Source organism: Oncorhynchus nerka, linkage group LG11, assembly GCF_034236695.1.
Source record: "Oncorhynchus nerka isolate Pitt River linkage group LG11, Oner_Uvic_2.0, whole genome shotgun sequence".
Classification (NCBI taxonomy): domain Eukaryota; kingdom Metazoa; phylum Chordata; class Actinopteri; order Salmoniformes; family Salmonidae; genus Oncorhynchus; species Oncorhynchus nerka.
In genome coordinates, this window is record NC_088406.1 from 47899838 (window position 1) to 47925220 (window position 25383).

Here is a 25383-nt window from a genome sequence, read left to right on the forward strand (position 1 = left end):
TAAAATTATTAATCAGATAGTAACGAGATAGACCTATATAAGCAATATAACAATGCCGATGTACAAACTATGACGATAAGTGATTAAGAGGCAAGCCGTAATTTCGATTAAGATGTGCGCAAGCTGAGACGGATGTAGCCTATATGCCACCTATTTGTTCAGCACTTTTGAAATGGACAGCGATATAATTCTGAATATGGGCTGTTCTTAGAGTATTCTGAATGTACACCAAGTCCGAACCGTAGGATAAATAACGGGGGCACATAGGGCAGACAATGAAAGCTATTACAATGGGGGGCAGGTAAGCAGGCAATGAAATCTGTTGCAATATTCAATGATGACATTTCTCTAAAACTGGCACCACCAAGTCAGAACAGTAGGCTAAGTTCGAAGGAGGGAAGGGACCAAATTCTTAGGGTGAGACACATAGGCTACTAACTACGTACTACACAACATACTTAGTATTACTTTCTTAGCTACAGTATACATATCTCCCGGGCATATGACATCACTCATGTAGCAGCATACTAGACATATTTATGGACTCATCATTGTTGTGCTGTGCTGTCTTGAACAGGAAGTTGGCAAGGCGGTCCTTCTTGTGGGCAAACTTCTCAATTAGTTGGTTTGACAGCATGGCCCAATGAAAAGTTTCTCTCTGACTCGGTGGTTGTCATCGGAGTGGTGATGATGATTTTGAGAAGAGAGACCCATCTCAGACAAGGCCTCCTGCAGGTTGTTCTCGTTGAGTGATTTAAGTAAAGAAAGTGCTGTCTTTCCAGTGTGCAGCTCAGGATGCCGGTAGAGAGTGGACAGCTCCGTTTTCAACTTCTCCTGGTTGCCCAAAGGCCATAGTTTGGTAGCACACTGGAGTTCTGCCGTCAGAAAGCAATAAACATACTGGGAGAAAAATGAGCTGTCCACCAACTTTGCTGCAATTAAGTAGTTATTTTCAGAAAACCTTTCTTACACATGAGCAGCGGTTGTGTCGCATGTCTCCTTCATCACGGGTGCAGGGTTAAGTTTGCTCCGCCTTGGCTCAGTGGCATCAACATGTCCTTTGACCAGTGCATTAGTTTGCTCGCAAATATTTTGAATGTTCACCTTGAAGTTGTTGATTGCTGTGGCGATTCCTTCTGCATCAATGGTTCGTTTCTTCATTAAGTTGTACAAAACATCCATCTCTGGCATGACCAAGGAAAAGAACTCGAGCAGTTGCAGAAATGTAGGATTCTTTAGTTTCATGGGCAGGCCATAAGCCTCGCTGATGATGATCTCATCCCATCCAGGCTGCGTGTGGATGTCCTCCATGCACTGGGCCAGTGCCCCACGGTCCTCCCACACAGCGTTGACGGTTCTGCTTTTGAAGTTCCATCGTGTACCCAGTGGCCTGGTGACCTGTTCGTTGATTCAGCGAGAGCAGAGAGTCTTTTGGGTGGAAAAGGAGGATTGGTCTGCCAAAAACACTAAGCACACTCACTCTCCCTGCACAAAGTTGCTGAAGTGTTAGATTCAGTTGGTGTGCCGAAACAGTGCACAAATTACGCGTTTGGATAAGTCTCCAGTAGCATTTGGACACCACGTACATTTGTGCAACCAGCTTCTCCTTGACATTCAGTGGTGCTAGGACTTGTTTGATAGTGTTGGAGAAGCCAACACCAGTTTTGTCCTTCACCTCTACAAACTCCAAAAACCTCTCCACACACACTGTGGTCTGGTAACATGTAGTGCAGCACTATTACCATCTATGATTTACAGGAGGCATCAGTGGTCTCGACTGCCTGTACAGACACAAAATGAGTCTCAGACACCTCCTTAGCTATAGCTTCTCTGTACACTTCATACATACAATCTAAAAGTGTGTTTTGGATCATGCTTGATGTAACCTTAGAAATTGGTTGGTTGTCATAATGCCTTTGTGGCCTGTAATCTCCTGCACGCATGGTCTCAAAAATACACCTGAAAACACCTGGGCTCAAGGAGCCGGCCGACTCGTCATGGCACCGTAATTGCCACACAATTTAATGCACGCTAGAATTCTGTCAAGCACCTATTCTCCTCCGTTTGTTGGTTGTGAAGGTTGATGGCTCGTTTATATGCAGTGTCTATATACTTTAAGATGCTTGCAGTTAGCCACTGCTTCCTTCCAAACCACTCATTGTTGAATTTGAGATTTCTGACTAGTTGTGTAATGTTTATGTACAATGGCCGATGAGCACCGAGACATTTTATATCTAATTTCACTTCATATGACAAGGATTGAAAAGGATTTGCCAGTAGATTGTTGACTTGATTCTTGATGATGAAAGCTAGCTTGCTAGCTAAGAATGATATATTGTAGATATAATTCTTGGACGGGCACAACTAATGCCTTCTTGGATGGGCACAACTAATGTAACTCTCTGGCAGCACCCAAAGGGTTTGAATTTTTGAGCTCTCCCCGCAGAATTTGCGGTGACGTAGTGTCCCCATGAGTGACAGAACACTGAGCCAATCACGGCGCAACTAGAACATTACCAAACCTACGCTCTGTATTTCCGCTGGCTGCCCCACCACCACAGAAAGCATTTAGCTTGTAACGGTATTCGTCGTCTGAAGAAGAGGAAGAGGACTCATCGGACCAAAGCGCAGCGTGGTAAGTGTTCATGCATTTTATTGGAACTGAGCACTATAACAAACATAACAAAGAGAATAACCGAAGCCGTCCTGTAAGCTACAAAACACTAAACAGAAATTAACTACCCACAAAAACCATGTGGGAAAATGCTACCTAAGTATGGTTCCCAATCAGAGACAACGATAGACAGCTGCCCCTGATTGAGAACCATACCCGGCCAAAACAAAGAAATACAAAAACATAGAAAAAAGAACATAGAATGCCCGCCCAAATCACACCCTGACCAAACCAAAATAGAGACATACAAAGCTCTAAGGTCAGGGCGTGACAGTACCCCCCCCCCCCCCCCCCAAAAGGTGCGGACTCCAGCCGCAAAACCTGAACCTATTATAGGGGAGGGTCTGGGTGGGCATTTCTCCGCGGTGGCCATTTTGGAGTTGCCTTACTCAAGATAGCAAAAAAGAGACCATGTTTGTATGCGGCTTTATTAACTAAATACATTGTTTGCAAACGTATATGTGACACGTATTATTACCAAAATAACATGCAAAACATGAAATGACACTTCGCCACTGAGGAATAGTACTTTTACTCCAGTGTTTCACTGTCAACATGAGTGTTTGGCTAACCGCCACCTAGTTTCTTATGCTCCAGAAAACATTGTAATCTTGTGTCTGAGTTAGAGCTTTCTCCCTATGTTAGGTCCATCAGCTTTTGTTTCATGGTTAAACCACTCTACATCCAGAAATGCTCACTGGGAAGTTCCTGTAACGTTTGAACTCTTTGTTAGAGCACTCTTTGTTAGAGCAGTCTTTGTTAGAGTACTTAATCACAGTGTGAGACATGTGGTTCTATGGAAAAGTCTGGACTGTTATTCATTCATTATACAGGGTGACCTTCACTTGTCCCAATTACCAGTGTACAATGGCACAGACCAACAGCACTCTGTGTGAGTTAGGACATCATGATAACTTCTACACAAAGGTGACACCAAGATCGTGGTGGGGCTCACAATGACATTGTGAAATTAGACTTAGTTAAGTTGGGATCCATCGTTCATCAAGGATCCACATGAATGTTTTCAATTAGTTTCAGTTACACACTGTATTATGGTGTGAGAACACACTCTCACACAAACTATAGCTGAATATACACAGGGAAAGACATCCTACATATACCCACTTGACAATGGACACCTGTGACACACCTGTGACACAAGTAAACAAACGAGCTACAGACTAAAATCAGTTGAACGGAAATGACATTTGTAAGAGTGAGCAAAAAAGTGTGAGCTAAGCACATTTATGGGAGCGGAGGGCAAATGCGTTGTGCGGGGCTGCTGGGTGCGACAGCCAATGTGGCGGGCTTCGTGTGGCGGGGCTTCGATAATCAAACGCCACGCTTTTTTGCACGATGTGTTCCAGGTTAGCACAGACTCCCCTAGTTCTCCCTGCTGCTCTCACTGGAATCTAAAGGCTGCATGGCCAACAATGTCCGGTCCTCACAAACTACTGGCTAGCGTAACGTCCAATATGGCACAGGTTTATCCAGAGCACAATTCCATGTGTCATCCAGTCAATCAGGTCTCTGGGCTTGACTGACCAGGTATGAGGACACAGGACAAAACACCCTTCTGATGAGTTACGTCATACAGGCTGAGGCTCATAAGCCAAAAGCGAGCTGTTGGCAGATGTTGAACCTGATGAATGTCATCAGTACGCCTGCAACCTTCAAAAGACTATCGCAGGTGTGCTGATAACATCAGTGTGGTCACTGAGCCATGAAGGAAGAGTTGTCAACACAGTCTAAGTAATATAATAATAACACAGTCTAAAATACAATAATAATCACCAGGGTGTGTAACCTACTGGCTTCATTAAAGAACATTAATAGAATAACCTGTGCATGATTAACTTCAAAGTCAACCAAACACTAAACATGTTTGTCCAGTTTGTCCCAGGGTCAGGTAGAGGTCACAACTACATTATATTGTAGTTGACATTGCAGTGTTACGATTCCTCCCTCGCATGCAAAAACTGAGATAAGCATTTGAAATTGACTTGTAGGCACAAACCACATTCTTTAGTGTCAGTGTTCATATTTATTTCCCAGAAAGAAACCAGATCAACGTAAGCTTTAAATCTGTGAAAATTTTGAAACAAGACCTAAAATAATGAATCGAACCTGTAAGGCCAACAAAACTCACATGTTGACTAGCATAAACATTCTAGGACACTGATTTCCCATGGAATAATCAAGCTGTATTTTAATTGGATGAACAGACAGACAGTGTACACAATGACTTCCCAAAAACCGCACATACAGCAACTAATTTGCATAACATCCAGGGATGCTAACTAGTCACCTTTCGGCGAAATTCGCCGTTTTGATTCCAAAATAGATGACCTACATGATTCGTGTAGATCCGATGAGAAAAGTTTGGGTGAGTTGGGGATTTGGATCACTACTGGCTGTAAACGAGCGAGTGATGCATGTTTGGAGCAATGCTGGCTTAACGTAACAACAGAATGCAGCACACGGCTGCAGAAAGAAGAGACAACCAATTTATTAGTTACAGCATCAGCGCGCGCTCTGGAAATGAAGCTTGCCAGTTACAGCAGCCTGTTCCCTGAACGATAACGAAGGTGTAACATTAAGTGAGAAGCCTGACCACAGAGGTGGGGGTGAGAATGTGATTAAGCGTACTTCATGAGCTGTAAATGAAAAACTACTGGTATTTTGAAGGTTTGAGGTGAGGGAGAAAGTGTGGTGGAACAAGTATTAACATTGTTAAGTATCTTGTTAGCTGGATCAAATTCTTTGTTAGCTAGCCAGAGAAATGTTAAGCAACATTAGCCAACCTATATGATCAAATAATTGAGTTCATGGTGTAAAAATTAGCTTACTAATAAAGTCAGACAGCTAGCTAACGTTACAACATCAGATGAGCTAACATTGGTAACATAACCAATTCACTATAGTGTTAACTATAACTAACGCGTTACGTTAGTCGCTTACTGGATCCTGGCAATCTGTGTGAAATGTTAACTAGCAAACCAACTAACCTGTTAACTAATGTTTTCACTCTACAGTGTGGGGTTAATTTTCAGAATGAGAGAATTAGGTGTAAATGAGGTGTTGCTTGTTAAACAAGTGTAGCTGGAGCTGGGTCTGGCTTCAGATGGATGTCACTACAGAGGTGAAAGGAACACCACACACTTTTCCCTCTTTCTCACTTTTACTGGCACATTGTAGAACAGATGTCCACAGGCAGAAAGTGTACAATGTAATAATGTACAGTGTAGCCCAAATATATTATTTTTGGTTGTGTTGAACTTGACAGTAACAAGTGTGTGTGTGTGTGTGTGTGTGTGAGTGAGGGGGGGGGTACATATTTTTTTAACTCGGTGAGCATTATTTTTGCACACATGTAGCCTTGTGCACTTGATCGATGTCTATAGTGGCCAGTATAATAGAGCAAAAATAGAATGCCTGTTTGTTTAATTATATTTCTACTTTAATATGTTTTTCCCCCAAGTGCAATATTCACGTGTGTGGTCACTAGTGTTCTGTTATAAAGGCTGTCATGGCTAACTGCAATATTAGTCTATTGTTTTTTTTCTCAAGACTTGAGTGTCAGTTGCAGTAAAGCCTAGGCAACAAATACCATTGGATTGCTTTCTTTACATTTTCTTTTCGCTGTGACTTAGGTTCACATGAACCACTTTTTATTTTACACACAGAGACTGATCATGTAGATAATATTCTTTGTTGTTGAATTAGTATTTTCTTTTTGCACGTTTCAGTGCAACAACAAAAAAGTGTCACCTTTTTAGGCCCCCAGTTATCATCCCTGAACATTGTGTGATAGGCTGAGAGACTTTTAAATTATGTAAAACATGATGTTACCCCCTTCTTAAACTGAACACACCCTGTTTAATAACCTGGACAAACACACAGAAAATACCCTCTGAGAAGTATCCAGTAACCAAACACATTCAGAATGCTTTGACCGTGTGACATCTCAAAACAGGCCTCCTAATAGTTATTTTGGGTCTAACCACCATGACCCATGTGATCTTCTCAAAGGAGACACTTTCTCTTGCAGGTGCACAGGGCAACTCGGTGTTCACGTCCGTTTGTGTGGTATGAGTCTCTCTGTCGTTGACTGAGCTTTCAGTCCTGACAGTATCCCGTTCCACTGAGGTATTAATATCCCTTGGCGCCCACACTCTCACAATGTCCACCATCCTTCTCCTGAAGGGTAACCTAGGCAACATTGGTTGCTTTTTCCTCAGAGCATCTGGTTTCCTTGAGAGCTAGTACGACTGACTAGGCACAAATGAGTCAATGCTCAACTCAGTATCTTGTCCCGTGCCAGGGAGCTCATGCTCTGAAACAACCCCAAAGTAAGGTTTGAGCCTGTTGTACTGTACCACGGCATGATAAGGTCCATTACACTGTACTACTTCATACAGCACATCTGACCGTTTCTTTGCAAATTTGAAAGGATCTTTGAGTTTCTTTATCAGTTTGGGTGACAACCCCTTTGTCCTCTGGTTATCTCTAAGTCAAACACATTCATTTTCCTCGTACCTCTGGGGTGTCACATTCAGATCCAAGTATTGCTTTTGTTTACCTGTGGCTTTTAGATGATTTCTCTCTACAGCTTCCCTTACAGTGCTAAAATACCCTTGCACCTTTTGCACATACTGAAAAACATAATGTTTCCCTTCATTTTGTTGTGTTCCCATAACCACATCAACCGGTAAAGTCATTTCAGTACCAAACAGCATCCTGTATGGTGTGAACCCCGTGGAAGATTGAACACTACTCTTGTATTCCATCATCACATATGGGAGTATCTCATCCCAATTTCTTTGATTGTCATCAACAAAAAGTGACAGGATATTGAGCTCTGTTCATTCTTTATACCAAACCATCTGATTGTGGGTTAATACGGAGTGGTTCGTGTTTTGTTCATTTGTAAAAGATTGCACATCTCTCGAAAAAGAGTCGATTCAAAAGTTCGCCCCTTGTCTCTATGGATAGAGAGAGGAACACCTAGCTTCAACACAAATTCCTGTACCAGTTTCTTGGCCGTTGTTACTGCTTCCGGATTGGGTATGGCATATGCCTCTGACCACCGGGTAAAGTAATCTGACACAACCATAATGTGTTTGTTACCTCGTTCCGTCTCTGTTAACGGACCCATTAAGTCTACAGCTAACCTCTCGAAAGGGCGGCCTGTGACAGATCTCGTCATGGATGCTCTGGGGACTGGACCCTGTAACTTGCATGTAGCGCACGCCACGTAGCCCTTACACCCCTGCTTTATGGCTCTCTTACCATCCTGGCCAATAAAATCTTGCTCTAATTTTACTGGTGAGTTTGTCAACTCTTAAATGGCCTCCTGATATAGCTACAGTTGAAATCGGAAGTTTACATACACCTTTGCCAAATACATTTAAAATGAGTTTTTCACAATGCCTGACATTTGATCCAAATAACAAATCCCTGTTTTAGGTCAGTTAGGCTCACCATTTTATTTTAAGAATGTGAAATGTCAGAATAATAGTAGAGTGAATGATTTATTCCAGCTTTTATTTCTTTCATCACATTCCCAGTGGGTCAGAAGTTTACATACACTCAATTAGTATTTGGTAACATTGCCTTTGGATTGTTTAACTTGGGTCAAACATTTTGGGTAGCCTTCCATAAGTTTTCCACAATAAGTTGGGTGAATTTTGGCCCATTCCTCCTGACAGAGCTGGTGTAGGCCTCCTTGCTCGCACACGCTTTTTCAATTCTTCCCACAAATGTTCTATGGCATTGAGGTCAGGGCTTTGTGATGGCCACTCCTATACCTTGACTTTCTTGTCCTTAAGCCATTTTGCCACAACTTTGGAAGTATGCTTGGGGTCATTGTCCATTTAGAAGACCCATTTGCGACCAAGCTTTAACTTCTGATGTCTTGAGATGTTGCTTCAATATATCCACCTCATTTTCCTCCGTCATGATGCCATCTATTTTGTGAAGTGCACCTGTCCCTCCTGCAGCAAAGCACACCCACACCATGATGCTGCCACCCTCGTGCTTCACGGTGTTCTTCGGCTTGCAAGCCTCCCCCCTTTTTCCTCCAAACATTACGATGGTCATTATGGCCAAACCGTTCTATTTTTGTTTCATCAGACCAGAGGACATTTCTCCAAAAAGTATGATCTTTGTCCCCATGTGCAGTTGCAAACCGTAGTCGGGCTTTTTTATGGCAGTTTTAGAGCAGAGGCTTCGTCCTTGCTGAGCGTCCTTTCAGGTTATGTCGATATAGGACTCGTTTTACTGTGGATATAGATACTTTATGTACCTGTTTCATCCAGAATCTTCACAAGATTATCCAAGATGGCGTAGCAGTGCAGACGTGGTTTGTCGTCCTCTCGTTTACTTTTTGTATTTTTCATCTTTTTTTGTATATATTTCCATTTATTTTTCAATCTCTTTTCCATTTTTAAATTAAATATACCTTCCGGTAACCCGCCTCACTCAATGTGACACGGATCCCCTATTTTTTTTAGACCTTATAGCGAAAATGTTCATCAGAAGCTAGCCATCAGACATTAACCAGCTAATTTGCTACTAGCTATTTAGTCATTGTTATTCACTGCTAGCGGCCTTTACCCTCTACACAGGCACCAGTCGTTTTTAAGCCTGTATAATACCTGCCAGCCTCAGACTGTTTTACTTCACTACAACGCCGGCTTCCTGCCGTAAACCCTGGACTATTACTCCTGATCATTACAGCTAGCTAGCTGCCACCAAGTGACCCAGCCCCGATGCTAGCCCTGAGCCAGGCGCATCTCCCGGCTAGCAAATTAAATTACTACAACTACAATACCTCTTTCGCCATCTGGCCCGGTCCCTTCGTCAACACGGCGCCCCACCGTACCACCCAGACTGTTCCACAGACGTAATTCCATTCACTGTGCCCTCAACCGGTCTTTGCCGGACGTCGGAGTAGACGCTTCTATCTACCCCGGCCTGCTAACTCTAAATGCTGTGTCTCCCATGTGCTAGCGTAGCAACGACTACCCCGCGGCTTCCCTGATCCATCTATTGCTGTTCACTGGACCCTATGATCACTTGGCCACATAGCTGATGCCTGCTGGACTGTTCATTTATCACGGTACTCCACTTTGTTTACTTTTGTTTCTGCGGCCCTAGCCCTAAACTCAGGCCCTGTGTGTTGTTAACCGACCCTCTCTGCCCAGTCATCGCCATTTTACCTGTTGTTGTTGTTGTCTTAGCTTATTAGTTGTGGTTGTCTTACCCATTGTTGTCTTAGCTAGCTCTCCCAATCAACACCTGTGATTGCTTTATGCCTCGCTTTATGTCTCTCTCAAATGTCAATATGCCTTGTATACTGTTGTTTAGGATAGTTACCATTGTTTTAGTTTACAGAGGAGCCCCTAGTTCCACTGTACATGCCTCATATACCTCCTTTGTCCCACCTCCCACACATGCGGTGACCTCACCCAGTTTAACCAGTGTGTCCAGAGATGCAACCTCTCTTATCATCACTCGGTGCCTGGGCTTATCTCCACTGTACCCGCACCCCACCATACCCCTGTCTGCACATTATGCCCTGAATCTATTCCCCCACGCTCAGAAATCTCCTTCTTTTGTTTTCTGTCCCCAACTCACTAAACGACCAGTTTTGCTAGCCTTTAGCCGTACCCTCATCCAACTCCTCCACTGTTCCTCGGGTGATGTGGAGGTTAACCCAGGCCCTGCTTGTCCCCAGGCACTCTCATTTGTTGACTTCTGTCATCGAAAAAACCTTTGTTTCATGCATGTTAACATCAGAAGCCTCCTCCCTAAGTTTGTTTTACTCACTGCTTTAGCACACTCTGCCAACCCTGATGTCCTTGCCGTGTCTGAATCCCGGCTTAGGAAGGCCACCAAAAATTCTGAGATTTCCATACCCAACTACAACATTTTCTGTCAAGACAGAACTGCCAAAGGGGGAGGAGTTGCAATCTACTGCAGAGATAGCTTGCAAAGTTCTGTCATACTTTCCAGGTCTATGCCCAAACAGTTTGAGTTTCTAATTTTAAAAATGAATCTCTCCAGAAATAAGTCTCTCACTGTTGCCTGTTATAGACCCCCCTCAGCTCCCAGCTGTGCCCTGGCCACCATATGTGAATTGATTGCGCCCATCTTTCTTCAGAGTTCGTTCTGTTAGGTGACCTAAACTGGGATAGGCTTAACACCCCAGCAGTCCTACAATCTAAGCTAGATGCCCTCAATCTCACACAAACGATCAAGGAAACCACCAGGTACAACCCTAAATCCGTAAACATGGGCACCCTCATAGATATTATGAGGTGTTCTGAAAGAGCTGCAAAACCTGGATCCGTACAAATCAGCTGGGCTGGACAATCTGGACCCTCTCTTTCTAAAATTATCCACCGCCATTGTTGCAACCCCTATTACCAATCTGTATCTCTTTCGTATCGTCCGGGATCCCTAAATATTGGACAGCTGCCGCAGTCATCCCCCTCTTCAAAGGGGGTGACACTCTAGACCCAGATTGTTATAGACCTATATCCATCCTGCCCTGCCTTTCTAAAGTCTTCGAAAGCCAAGTTAACCTCTTGAACCTCTGGGGGCAGTATTTCATTTTTGGATGAAAAACGTTCCCGTTTTAAACAAGATATTTTGTCATGAAAAGATGCTCGACTATGCATATAATTGACAGCTTTGGAAAGAAAACACTCTGACGTTTCCAAAACTGCAAAGATATTGTCTGTGAGAGCCACAGAACTAATGCTACAGGCGAAACCAAGATGGAATTTCATACAGGAAGTGAGCCAGATTTTGAATACGCTGTGTTCCAATGTCTCCTTATATGGCTGTGAATGCGCAAGGAATGAGCCTACACTTTCTGTCGTTTCCCCAAGGTGTCTGCAGCATTGTGACGTATTTGTAGGCATATCATTGGAAAATTGACCATAAGAGACTACATTTACCAGGTGTCCGCTCGGTGTCCTCCGTCGAAACTATTGCGTAATCTCCAGGTGCGTGCATTTTTCCATTTTGTTCAGAGGAGAAACCAAACTGCCACGAGTGATTTATCATCGAATAGATATGTGAAAAACACCTTGAGGATTGATTCTAAACAACGTTTGCCATGTTTCTGTCGATATTATGGAGTTAATTTGGAAAAAGGTTCGCCGTTGTAATGACTCTGGGTTTTTTCTTATCCAAACGTGATGAACAAAACGGAGCGATTTCTCCTACACAAATAATCTTTTTGGAAAAACTGAACATTTGCTATCTAACTGAGAGTCTCCTCATTGAAAACATCCGAAGTTCTTCAAAGGTAAATTATTTTATTTGAATGCTTTTCTTGTTTTTGTGAAAATGTTGCCTGCTGAATGCTAGGCTTAATGCTATGCTAGCTATCAATACTCTTACACAAATGCTTGTGTAGCTATGGTTGAAAATCATTTTTTGAAAATCTGAGATGACAGTGTTGTTAACAAAAGGCTAAGCTTGTGAGCCAATATATTTATTTCATTTCATTTGCGATTTTCATGAATAGTTAACGTTGCGTTATGGTAATGAGCTTGAGGCTATAATTACGCTCCCGGATACGGGATTGCTCGTCGCAACAGGTTAATAAACAGATCACTGACCATTTCGAATCCCACCGTAACTTCTCTGCTGTGCAATCCGGTTTCCGAGCTGGTCATGGGTGCACCTCAGCCACGCTCAAGGTACTAAATGATATCATAACCGCCATCGATAAAAGACAGTACTGTGCAGCCGTTTTCATCGACCTGGCCAATGCTTTCGACTCTGTCAATCACCGTATTCTTATCGGCAGACTCAATAGCCTTGGTTTCTCAAATGACTGCCTCGCCTGGTTCACCAACTACTTCGCAGACAGAGTTCAGTGTGTCAAATCGGAGGGCCTGTTGTCCGGACCTCTGGCAGTCTCTATGGGGGTACCACAGGGTTCAATTCTCGGGCCGACTCTTCTCTGTATTTATCAATGATGTCGCTCTTGCTGTGGGTGATTCCCTGATCCACCTCTACGCAGACGACACCATTCTGTATACATCTGGCCCTTCTTTGTACACTGTTAACCTCTCTTGGGTATGTGGGACGCTAGCGTCCCACCTGGCCAATATCCAGTGAGATTGCAGAGCGCCAAATTCAAATACAGAAATACTCTTTATAAAATTTCAGAAAAGATACAACTATTTTACATAGGTTTAAAGATGAACTTCTTGTGAATCCAACCACGGTGTGCCAGACCCACTGGCTCCAGGTCATCTATAAGTCTATGCGAGGTAAAGCTCCGCCTTATCTCAGCTCACTGGTCACGATAACAACACCCACGTTTAGCACGTGCTCCAGCAGGAATATCTCACTGGTCATCCCCAAACCCAAAACACCTCGTTTGGCCGCCTTTCCTTCCAGTTCTCTGCTGCCGGTGACTGAAATGAATTGCAAAAATCGCTGACGCTTGAGACTTACATTTCCCTTACTAACTTTAAACATCAGCTATCTGAGCAGCTAACCGATCATTGCAGCTGTACATAGTCCATCTCTAAATAGCCCACCCAATCTACCTACCTCATCCCCATATTGTTTTTATGAACTTTTCTGCTCTTTTGCACACCAGTTTCACTACTTGCACATCATCATCTGCTCATCATCATCTGCTCATCTATCACTCCCGTGTTAATCTGCTAAATTTGACTTTGCTCCTATGGCCTATTTATTGCCTTACCACCTCACTCTTTTTTATTATTATTTGCACACACTGTATATAGACTTTCTTTTTTTCTATTGTGTTATTGACTGTACGCTTGTTTATTCCATGTGTAACACTGTGCTGTTGTTTGTGTCGCACTGCTTTGCTTTATCTTGGCCAGGTTTCAGTTGTAAATGAGAACTTGTTCTCAACTAGCTTACCTGGTTAAATAAAGGTGAAATAAATAAAAAAAGGTCCTTTGCTGTTGTTCTGGGATTGATTTGCACTTTTCGCACCAAAGTACGTTCATCTCTAAGAGACAGAACGCTCCTCCTTCCTGAGCGGTATGACGGCTGCGTGGTCCCATGGTGTTTATACTTGCGTACTATTGTTTGTTCAGATGAACGCGGTACCTTCAGGCATTAGGAAATTGCTCCCAAGGATGAACCAGACTTGTCAAAAGAAATCAGCCAAGACTTCAGAAGCAAAATTGTAGACCTACAATTTTGTTTCTGAGGTCTTGGCTGATTTCTTTTGATTTTCCCACGATGTTCAGCAAAGAGGCACTGCGTTTGAAGGTAGGCCTTGAAATACATCCACAGGTACACCTCCAATTGACTCAAATGATGTCAATTAGCCTATCAGAAGCTTCTAAAGCCATGACATAATTTTCTGGAATTTTCCAAGCTATTTAAAGGCACAGTCAACTTAGTGTATGGACTGGAATTGTGATACAGTGAATTATAAATTAAATAATCTGTAAACAATTGTTGGAAAAATGACTTGTGTCATGCACAAAGTAGAACCGACTTGCCAAAACTATAGTTTGTTAACAAGAAATTTGTGGAGTGGTTGAAAAACAAGTTTTTAATGACTCCAACATAAGTGTATGTAAACTTCCGACTTCAACTGTAAGTATCTCATATACGAGCTCATCTGGTACAACCCCTCTCCAGATGTTTTATTTTATTTTATTTCACCTTTATTTAACCAGGTAGGCAAGTTGAGAGCATGTTCTCATTTACAATTGCGACCTGGCCAAGATAAAGCAAATCAGTTTGACACATACAACAACACAGAGTTACACATGGAGTAAAACAAATAATACAGTAGAAAAATAAGTCTATATACAATGTGAGCAAACGAGGTGAGATAAGGGAGGTAAAGGCAAAAAAAGGCCATGGTGTCGAAGTAAATACAATATAGCAAGTAAAACACTGGAATGGTAGATTTGCAGTGGAAGAATGTGCAAAGTAGAGATAGAAATAATGGGGTGCAAAGGAGCAAAATAAATACAGTAGGGGGAGAGGTAGTTGTTTGGGCTAAATTACAGATGGGCTATGTACAGGTGCAGTAATCTGTGAGCTGCTCTGACAGCTGGTGCTTAAAGCTAGTGAGGGAGATGTGTTTCCAGTTTCAGAGATTTGTGTAGTTCGTTCCAGCCATTGGCAGCAGAGAACTGGAAGGAGAGGCATCCAAATGAAGAATTGGTTTTGGGGGTGACCATGGAGATATACCTGCTGGAGCGCGTGCTACAGGTGGGTGCTGCTATGGTGACCAGCGAGCTGAGATAAGGGGGGACTTTACCTAGCAGGGTCTTGTAGATGACATGGAGCCAGTGGGTTTGGCGACGAGTATGAAGCGAGGGCCAGCCAATGAGAGCGTACAGGTCGCAATGGTGGGTAGTATATGGGGCTTTGGTGACAAAACGGATGGCACTGTGATTGACTGCATCCAATTTATTGAGTAGGGTATTGGAGGCTATTTTGTAATGACATCGCCGAAGTCGAGGATCGGTAGGATGGTCAGTTTTACAAGGGTATGTTTGGCAGCATGAGTGAAGGATGCTTTGTTGCGAAATAGGAAGCCAATTCTAGATTTAATTTTGGATTGGAGTTGTTTGATGTGAGTCTGGAAGGAGAGTTTACAGTCTAACCAGAGACCTAGGTATTTGTAGTTGTCCACATATTCTAAGTCAGAACCGTCCAGAGTAGTGATGTTGGATGGGCGGGCAGGTGTCATCTGTCTCATAGTTTTGACTCTTAAGGCATAACACCTTATTATTCACATGTAATGCCCCCCACACTTGTTTGAAAGGCCTAAACTTTGGCTCCGATTGCAACTCCACAGGGAGCTCTGCTCTACCTTCTTTTTTTCCATGTCTTTAACTGGGAGACCACTGGGTCTCTATCCTGTGCTTCCAAAAGGAAAGCTGCATTTCTGGATCCTGCCTGGCTTGTTTGAGCTCCAGCTACAGGCTCAATGGTGACATCCTGAGGCTTGTTTACGATGGCTCTCAGATTGACAGTGGCCTCCTGTGAGACAGCTGTGTCCACACTCTGTCTGTGTGTGTCGGCGTGACACACCATCAGCATTACTGTGCAGTCTCCCTGGCCTGTGGACAATATCATAGTCAAACTGACCCAGTTTCTCCAACCATCTCGCCAACTGTCCCTAGCCAACCTCAGTGAGCTGTGATCAGTTTTCAGTAGAAATTTCCTCTCCAGCAAAAAGTGTTGGAAACACTGCCACAGCAAGAAGCTCCTTCTTCGTATTTGAATACTTCATCTCCTGTTTTGACAGTGCCCGACTGGCATATGCTACTACTCTCTCTCTCTCTACCCTTGTATTTCTGGGAGAGGACTGCCCCCTATGCCTGTGTCACATGTGTTGGTATCCATGATGAAATCTAGATTTGTGTCCCGGGAAAGCCAGTATGGGGGATGTGGTAAGCTTGGACTTTTCCCCTTGTCTGTTAACCTGTACAAAGCCTCCGCCATAGCTGCAAAATCTGTTATGAACCTCTTGTAGTATGACGCCAGGCCTAGAAAGCTTCTTGCCTCTGTCAGCGACTTGAGGCTAGGCCATGACCTGACTGTCTCTGTTTTCCATGGGGTCAGTGGACCCTCCCTCAGCCCGAGATGATGTGTCCCAGGTAGCTCACCTGCGACCTGAACATGTGGCACTTAGATGGCTTCACCTGAAGTCCCGCCTGCTCCAATCTGCTGAAAATCTTGTCTAAATGCTTCACATGGTCTTGGAATGTACGACCAAACACTATGAAGTCATCTAAGTACACTGTGACGACCCTCCCACTCTGTCTGTCGTATTCTCTCTGTTATTTCCTTATTAGGATGCTGGTGGGCGGAGTTGGGAGGGTCGTCAGCTACATGGGAAACACCTGGGCCCGGTGTCTCCCAGGATAAATACACCACTTCCCCATTCATGGAGGAGACTCTCTCCATGCAGACACCCTCTGTAGATTGTGTTGTGGTTCTTGATGGCCGTTTATTTGTTTGTTTGCTTTGGCACCTTTCATCACCCTGCATTATCACATTCACGCATGCAAAACACTCACTTACACTACTGATTACTGATTACACACACCATTGTATATTATATTTATTTGCTTTAGTTAATAAATATATATCTTTCTACTCATTATCTCCACGTTGTCTCCCTTTGTTACGGGCTTTGAGCCGGTTCGTGACAAGTGGGGGCTCATCCGGGATATTTGAACTATTGGTTTGGGAGACCGTGGAGGTACGTGTTTGGTTTGCATATTTTGTTTGAGTTTGATAGACCCAGTATTGGTTGCCTTTTGTTGTTTGGTTTGTGTGCTGTGTTGGAGAGACTATAATGGTTAGTTTCCAGGCCCTGCCTAGCCTGAACTCTTGTTCTACTTTCTGTTGGGACATCAGTCTGAGGTGAGTAGTCTGCTGTGTACCTCGGTGGGAGATTTGGGTAGGGTAGTGAAACTTGCTACCCGGAGCTATAGCCTTTTTCCCCTGATAGGTTTAGCGACGTGTTTCATTTTTGGAATATGTTGGGCATGGTTAATGTTTGTTATTTTTGTGTGGTGTCTGTGGACTGAGCAGTTGTCTCGGGGCACATCCGTGGCTTGGTGGAATTTTTCCAGCATGCTGGGGAGTTCTATTTCCTTGCCAGCGGGCTACAGTGCGTAAATTCCCACCGCAAATCTGCACGAAGACTAGGGTTGAGTTATTGTAGGTTTTGGGGAAGCTCCGTATCCATCTCTCTTCTGTGGTACTCAGGGTGATTATAATTCTCGGGTTGTGGTCTGGTGTGCTCAGCAGAAGGGAAGAGCCAGAATTTTTTTTTTTTGTGTGATTATGGCGTCTTATGTAGATAAGTTCATTCGCTCTCCATCAGAGGAATTGTTAGATTTAGGTACTAAAGAACAGCTGTTGAAGGTCGAACACTACAAGGTTGAGATTAGTGATAAACGTCTAAAGAATTCTATTAGGTTGATATTGAAGGCCAATCTGATGGAGAGTGGTATTCTAGAAGTTACCACCGGGCCAACCTCTGCTGAGGATTTGTCGTCTCCCCATAACGTTACAATGGCCATTCCATCGGTTAGTCCTAGTAGCCTTCTTTTTGAACAGCAGAAAGAACTGCTTTTGTTACAGCTAGAGCATGATCGTGAGAAGCTAGAGCAAGATCGTGTAAAATATGAAAAGGAATTGGCATTTAAACAAGATATGGAGCGTGCTAAAATCAAGTTGCAACAAGAACGTATAGATTTGGTTCGGGAAGGAAAGATCTCAGGGGAGAGTTTGTTTTGGGAAGGTGTCCCAGATTTACCTAGGGGTAGTTCCGCTTTTGGTCGTGCCCCAGAGACATTTGATATTGTTGGGAACTTACGGTTATTGCCTCGGTTTAATGAAAGGGACCCCGAGACATTCTTTTCGTTGTTTGAGCGGGTTGCTGACGCTAGGAGTTGGCCTGATTCTGACCGCACTTTAATGTTGCAGTGTGTGCTGACTGGTAAAGCGCAGGAAGCATATTCAGCTCTTAGTGTACACGATAGTGCCAGTTATGATAAAGTTAAAACAGCTGTGTTACAGATTTATGAATTGGTCCCTGAGGCTTACCGCCAACGATTTAGAACTTTAAAAAGGGATGATAACCAGACTCATGTTGAGTTTGCGCGACAGTTGTCTTTACAGTTTAATCGCTGGTGTTCCGCCTCTGCAGTTGTGACTTTCCAAGGACTGTGTTGATCAAGTCGGTGCAGCTAAGTTTGTGAGCAAATTTGACCTGTTAAAATGCTATTGGCAGGTGCCACTGACGAGTAGGGCACGTGAAATCTCTGCCTTTATTACACCCTTTGGTCTGTACTCGTATTCAGTTATGAGTTTTGGTCTGCGCAATGCACCTGCCACTTTTCAGCGACTTATGAACAGGGTTGTCGCCGGTCTGACCGGGTGCGCTGTTTATTTGGACGATGTAGTGATCTATGCAGATACTTGGGAAGAACATCTGTCCCGTATTCAAGCCTTGTTCGAACGTCTGGCTGCGGGTCGCCTCACAATCAATCTGGCAAAATGTGAGTTTGCTCAGGCGACCGTTACATACCTTGGAAAAATGGTTGGGCAGGGTGAAGTGCGTCCTGTTCGGGCTAAAGTGGTGGCTATTGATGCTTTTCCACCACCAACTACTAAAAAGGAACTGATGCGTTTCTTGGGCATGATTGGTTATTACCGTAGTTTTTGTAATAACTTCTCTACTGTGGTCGCTCCCTTGACAGATATGCTGAAAGCTAAGGCTGTTTATGTTTGGTCTACTCGTTGTCAACACGCTTTTGAAGAGGCAAAGAGGTTGCTTACCTCAACTCCAGTGCTGGCTGCTCCTCGCATGGATTTGTCATTTACCTTGCAGGTGGATGCTAGTCATGTGGGGGCAGGTGCAGTTTTGCTGCAAGCAGATGTGTCTGGGATTGAGAGGCCTGTTAGTTTTTTTTCCAAAAAGTTTAACGATTATCAGTTGAACTATTCGGTTATTGAAAAGGAAGCGCTAGCATTAATTTGGGCACTACAACACTTCGAAGTGTATGTCGGGTCGGGGGGTAGTACCTATTGTGGTCTACACCGACCATAACCCCCTCACTTTTTTGAGGTCCATGATGTGTCCAAACCAGAGGATAATGCGATGGTGTTTATTTTTACAATCATTCCATCTCGATGTGAGGCACATCCGGGGGACTGAAAACGTGATTGCTGATGCGCTCTCTCGTGCGCCCTGTTCCTAATGTTTACGTGACTGACCATTGTTTCGTATTGTCATGTTCTCTCTGTCCTGTATGCTCCCTCCTGGTCTTGTTTTCTTCTTTCCTCTTAAATGTTGCTTCCTGTGCGAAGGTCGCTGAGGTCTGGGGAGGAGGTTGGCTGGGGCAAATTGTAAGTGTGAAAACGTAAACCCTCATCAATTTGTGGCGCAGAAGCTGTGTAAATTTGGAACTTAGAAACTGGTATTTTGTTCCGGGGTCCTTGTTGGTCCCCGGTTTTATGGGGGGGGATGTGACGACCCTCCCACTCTGTCTGTCGTATTCTCTCTGTTATTTCCTTATTAGGATGCTGGTGGGCGGAGTTGGGAGGGTCGTCAGCTACATGGGAAACACCTGGGCCCGGTGTCTCCCAGGATAAATACACCACTTCCCCATTCATGGAGACTCTCTCCATGCAGACACCCTCTGTAGATTGTGTTGTGGTTCTTGATGGCCGTTTATTTGTTTGTTTGCTTTGGCACCTTTCATCACCCTGCATTATCACATTCACGCATGCAAAACACTCACTTACACTACTGATTACTGATTACACACACCATTGTATATTATATTTATTTGCTTTAGTTAATAAATATATATCTTTCTACTCATTATCTCCACGTTGTCTCCCTTTGTTACGGGCTTTGAGCCGGTTCGTGACAACACCAAACATGTTGTCCACCCTAAATCAGACAACACCAGGTCCATGAGACGCTGGAAGCTGCTTGGAGCATTTGTCAACCCAAACCCCATGACCTGGAATTCAAAAAGCCCTCACTTTGTACTTTCACAAAATACGTTTTTCAACGATCCTCTGGGTGCATCTCGACTTGCCAGGACCCATACAAACACACACACGTACACATGGGCGTACTTGTGAACCGATGAGAATGATTTACATTATTGGTCCCTCGCCACCATGACTGTGTCATTTGATCTCTCCTATTGTGGGTACTAACAGGAGCCGTAACGCTAAGCACTTTTTATTATGGCTTGCTGACTACGTGTTTTGTAACCCAGTTATTCTGCTGAATATCAGAAGGATCGTTCCCATTGAACTGCATTTGACACGGTCACCATAGGAGTGGCCCATCCTTCCTTTCACAACAAAGACTAGCATGGTATCATTCATGGTCGTAATTACTGTTCAAAACCACTGAATATTATACTACTAGGGATTGGTGTAGTTTCCATCAGAATTGGGACTAATTGGACCAATCATGACAGGTGGATTAGAAAGGGCTGTCCCTTTTGTCCGTCTGTATTTCTGTTCAAGAAGGAGAACCTTGGATTGTGGTTACGGTAATTGCTGTGTTTTCAATAGGAAAGTAAACACTTTCGTATCAAATGTGTTTTTATACTCTTGTGTAATGCATACACTATGAGTAAAAACATACGAGTGTGAGAGACTGTTGGTCAGACTGGAATGATCTAAGAATAAATCATTATGGCTTCAACATGAAAACAAGCAGAGGCGAGGAGTATTGTAAGTTCAAGGTTAGAGTACATACCAGAAACAATAGGTACAGAAAGATGATATAGAGTAAGGATCTGACCATTCAATCCAAGTGCATAAACATCAACTGTATGTGAACAACTAACTGGGTTGGAAAACTGAAACGAATTGAAATGGGCAATACACACTATCTCACACACTCTCCTTTCTTCTGTTTTAGATGGGCAGTGCCGAAGAGGCCTGTTAACAGATCGCCTGCTGCTGTGTGCGTGGCACGGATCGTCAGTGACAGTCTTGGAGGAAGGGTGTGTTCTTTGGCGTTTGAAGAGCTCTCATCCAGCAGAAGAGCTCTCATCCCCCTACACCCCATCAACCTCTCCACAGCTAGCGACAGACCTTGGACAATCTCCAAGATTTATGATGTCCTTGTGCCGGAGTGGAGGCCTGGCTCTTTGTTCATAAGAGGGGTTTTATTTCACCACTTTTATTTTTCTCTCATCTTCTTCCTCATTGGAAAAAGGTGTGGGACCAGCCGTGAAATGGGAAACGTCTGTTTTACATGTGAATCCCATCTGGAGAGAAAGTGTGCTTTCAGGCCTGGATTTAAGGAATTACTCAACAACAAAAAGGAAACGTCACTTAACGGAATGTCGTTTTCCCTCTTTCCTTCTCATTAACAACAACATGTCGGATTGTCCCGTCCCTTTAAACGCTTAGTCACAAAATAAACAATGCACCTACAGAATATGAGGACAATGTGCAACATTTCCTTCTGTAATGTGGACTCGAAGATCGACCAGTACTTCCAGCCTACGCTGTACATCATTGTCATCGTCCTGGGCCTGCCGACCAACTGCATGGCTCTGTGGGCAGCTTACTTGCAGGTGAAGCAGAAAAACGAGCTGGGCATCTACTTGATCAACCTCTCCTTGGCTGACCTCCTCTACATCGGCACCCTGCCCCTATGGATCGACTACTTCCTCCAGCACGACGACTGGATTCATGGCCAGAATTCCTGCAAGCTCTTCGGCTTCATCTTCTACACCAACATCTACGTCAGCATCGCCTTCCTCTGCTGCATTTCCATCGACCGATACCTGGCCGTGGCCTACCCGCTCAAGTTCGCCAAGGTCCGGCGGGTGAAAACTGCCGTGCTGGTCAGTTCCGTGGTGTGGACCATCGAGATAGTGGCCAATTCTGCACCACTCTTCCATGACGAGCTCTTCCAGGACCGTTTCAACCACACCTTCTGCTTTGAGAAGTACCCCATGCAAGACTGGGTGGCGGGCATGAACCTTTACCGGACCTTTCTGGGTTTCCTGGTGCCCTGGCTGATCATGCTGGGTGCGTACCGGGGCATTCTGCGGGCGGTGCGCGGCAATGTGTCCACGGAGTGTCACGAGAAGGCGAAGATCAAGCGCCTGGCGCTGAGTCTAATCCTGATCGTGTTGCTGTGCTTCGGGCCATACCACTTGCTCCTGCTGTGTCGCAGCATCCTCTTCCTCCAGAAGCCCTGCGACTGTGGCGCAGAGGAGGACCTGTTTGCAGCCTACCATGTGGCGCTGGCGCTCACCAGTCTGAACTGTGTGGCTGACCCCATCCTCTACTGTTTTGTTAACGAGGGCGCACGACATGACGTCGGTCACGCGCTCACCACCCTGCTGGGTGTCTTCAAGCGGAACTCGCCGGCGCCAGCTGATGCACTGGCAGCCGGATCTTTCACCTTGGAGACACCACTGTCCACCAAAAAGCAGCTGGGCCTGTACAGCGAGGTCAAGGCCAGCACCTACAAGACAGAGCTGGTGGCCCTCAAAGAGGAGTGTCTTCAGATGACCATACTCAGTGTTAAGAAATGAACAGCCATCCTGATCCGCCATGAGAAAAACCCAAGACTATGAGGAAGTGGGTCAGTTTATGTTGCATAGAAAATGGGAGAGGTTTTATTATGTGTAATGTTTTAGCTGTTTTATTAGTTTTGGGGATGACACCTCATATTATGTACCTCATATGGTAAACTGTGATTGAAATGTGTTTGATATAGACAAATATAATCAAATCAAGATGGACCATGGGCACATTGTGACAACCGTAAGAAAGACTATAGTATGTTCAGTTGCATAGATGTGATGCAATGTGAAACAAAGGATGTTTGCCATCAAACGGTTTCTTTCTCCTCCTCGTTATCTATAGTAGGTTTGTGTTCTAGTTGGGACATGGTTATCTAACCATGGATTCAACATGTTTACATTTCTCTTTCAATGAGCTCCAGATGCCTCGTAACAGCTCCAAAAATCCCAAATGTGTTCTGTCAGCCGGAGAGTGAAGCACAATAATACTTGTTTTGTTCGACAATTTCACTGGGAAATAAATTATATCATTGTTTCAATTGTGTTGTGTCTGCTGTAACAGTACTTTGAACAAATATAATGTCAGGAAACCGAGGGGGGTCAACTTTATGGTTGATGTGTTGCCGTAAAAGCATTAGTGTGTTGACCATGGACCTGATAATAGTGTTGTGTCCATCTTCAATGTTCATTGTCATACTCTTGAAACTACTGTAGGTTGTCTTGCAGTTGGTGCCTATTTGAATAGATAGAACAACAAACACTTATGATTAATGTCCCCATCAACATTTCTTGGGTCTTGTCTGTCATATCCGAAAATCAGACATAAAACTCCAAATGACTTTCACACCGCTTATTACACCATTCACTGATGTGATAATGAGGATGATGGGTAATTCCACTGGGGGGGTAATTGTTTTCCCTCCGCCCTGTGGCTGACGGACCACGATATTGATGGTGTGTCGATGGGACTGTCACATTGTTCCAGGGTGGTAGTTCTTGAGATGTCAGGGAGACAACTCCTCCCAATGAAAACAGTGCAGTGTGATCTGGGTCCACACTACATTGGCATTGCAAGTCCTGCATGATGTGCCTATTTAAAGTAAGCAGGGCAAGGCAGCTATCACCCTCATCACCACTAATGAGCCAGTGAGATTCCTAATCAGATGTGATCACAGCTCTGCCTGTAAAATGTTTCCCAGATCAGATTGGGGCCATCTGCAGCCCCTCGCTCTGCCTCCATGGGTTAAGGCTGTTGCTCAATGACATGGAAAGGATCAAGGTCAATAGTTCAAATACAATGGGCTTCTTATCTCCGAGAGGCAGGTTATGTTTTCATTGATATTCAGGGGTTTAAAGCGAGCCTCGTGACCTACTTTGTTACGACAATATGGAAATACGAATGAGTATTTGAATTAGATGAAGTTATTTCTTCAAATGGATTCTGAATCACCTAATTGTGGCAGCTTCAGGAGGAGGATTAAACAAGTGACATACACTAGGTTTGCCTGGAGTCTGTACAAAATGTCATTTCTGAAGGAGATCTTGTCACAGAAATACTCTGGGAAAGAACGACCAGTGAAATATCACAGCCCTAGCCCACTGATGTTTGTTGTTGTTGTTGTTGTTGGCGTAGGGCTCTTAATCAGATATAATAATGGCCATGCTGTAACCAAAACAGTCCTTTCTCTATTATTACGCTTGTGTAATCTTAGCATGACAGCCCACACTTTGCTTTAGTGAGCACCGCTTAGAATATGCGGAAACAAATCACACTGCATCTTACCACAAACAGGTCTCTCCAATGCATCCTGCCAACCTACAGATAAAACACAAACTGCAGAAACAAGGCTTTCCCTTGCTAATTCATTGGCATCATAAAACCCATGTTCATTATGAACTGAAATTTCCTCTGACGTTTCCCACAAACCAAATCACTGGCTTGACACTGACACAAAATAAGAGAAACTATCTCGAGGCATTTCGTTTGATCGATATCCTCAGTGATAAGACAAGGTGTTAGTGTGCCCCAATGGTCCTATACCAATCAGAAATAACTAACACTGTGAGTAATGACCTTTGTCGTGCATTACTACTGTACATTTGGATTGTCATGCAAATTATCATTGGTATACTATATTACTCTCTGATGAACCCAAGCTTGAAATTACTGTAAGCTTTTACCCAAATGAACACATTCATTTGTATGGTACAGTAAGATACTGTTTATTCTATCACAATGATACACAGTGAATACATTGAAAGCAGTGACGTGTGATACTGTGAATTTTCAGGCAGAGCTACAAATAACCTCTTATGTAATTACTATCTCATTGTGCTGGCGTGTTCATTCACACAATCATCATCTTCTTTACCACAGTATTTTGTGGTATCCTCTGTAAAACAAAAATGTGGCTTGAGTCTCACACATCAATATACTCCAGAGTTTTGGTTCCTGACACGTGCTGTTGAGAGGATTCTGGCAAAAGATAACAGTCCCGTATTTATGGAAACTGTTGTTTTCAACAGATGTCCATTCATTTCATCGAAGGTTTCATGTTCATATCCATTCCATGAAATCTGATATCCAACTAGAATACCTTCTCTTTACATGACTGAAATGTGGAATAATTT

General features: G+C 43.8%; 1 protein-coding gene across 1 annotated transcript in view; it reads left to right on the forward strand.

The window, feature by feature from the left end:
- gpr4 (G protein-coupled receptor 4) overlaps positions 1 to 23291 on the forward strand; it is a 52819-nt gene extending 29528 nt beyond the window's left edge. Inside the window, exon 2 of the mRNA XM_029673027.1 lies at positions 21126 to 23291. Coding sequence (XP_029528887.1) covers positions 21637 to 22761 — 1125 coding nt within the window. The 5' untranslated portion in view covers positions 21126 to 21636 and the 3' untranslated portion in view covers positions 22762 to 23291. The remainder of the gene's footprint in view (positions 1 to 21125) is intronic.
- Positions 23292 to 25383: the final 2092 nt, after the last annotated feature.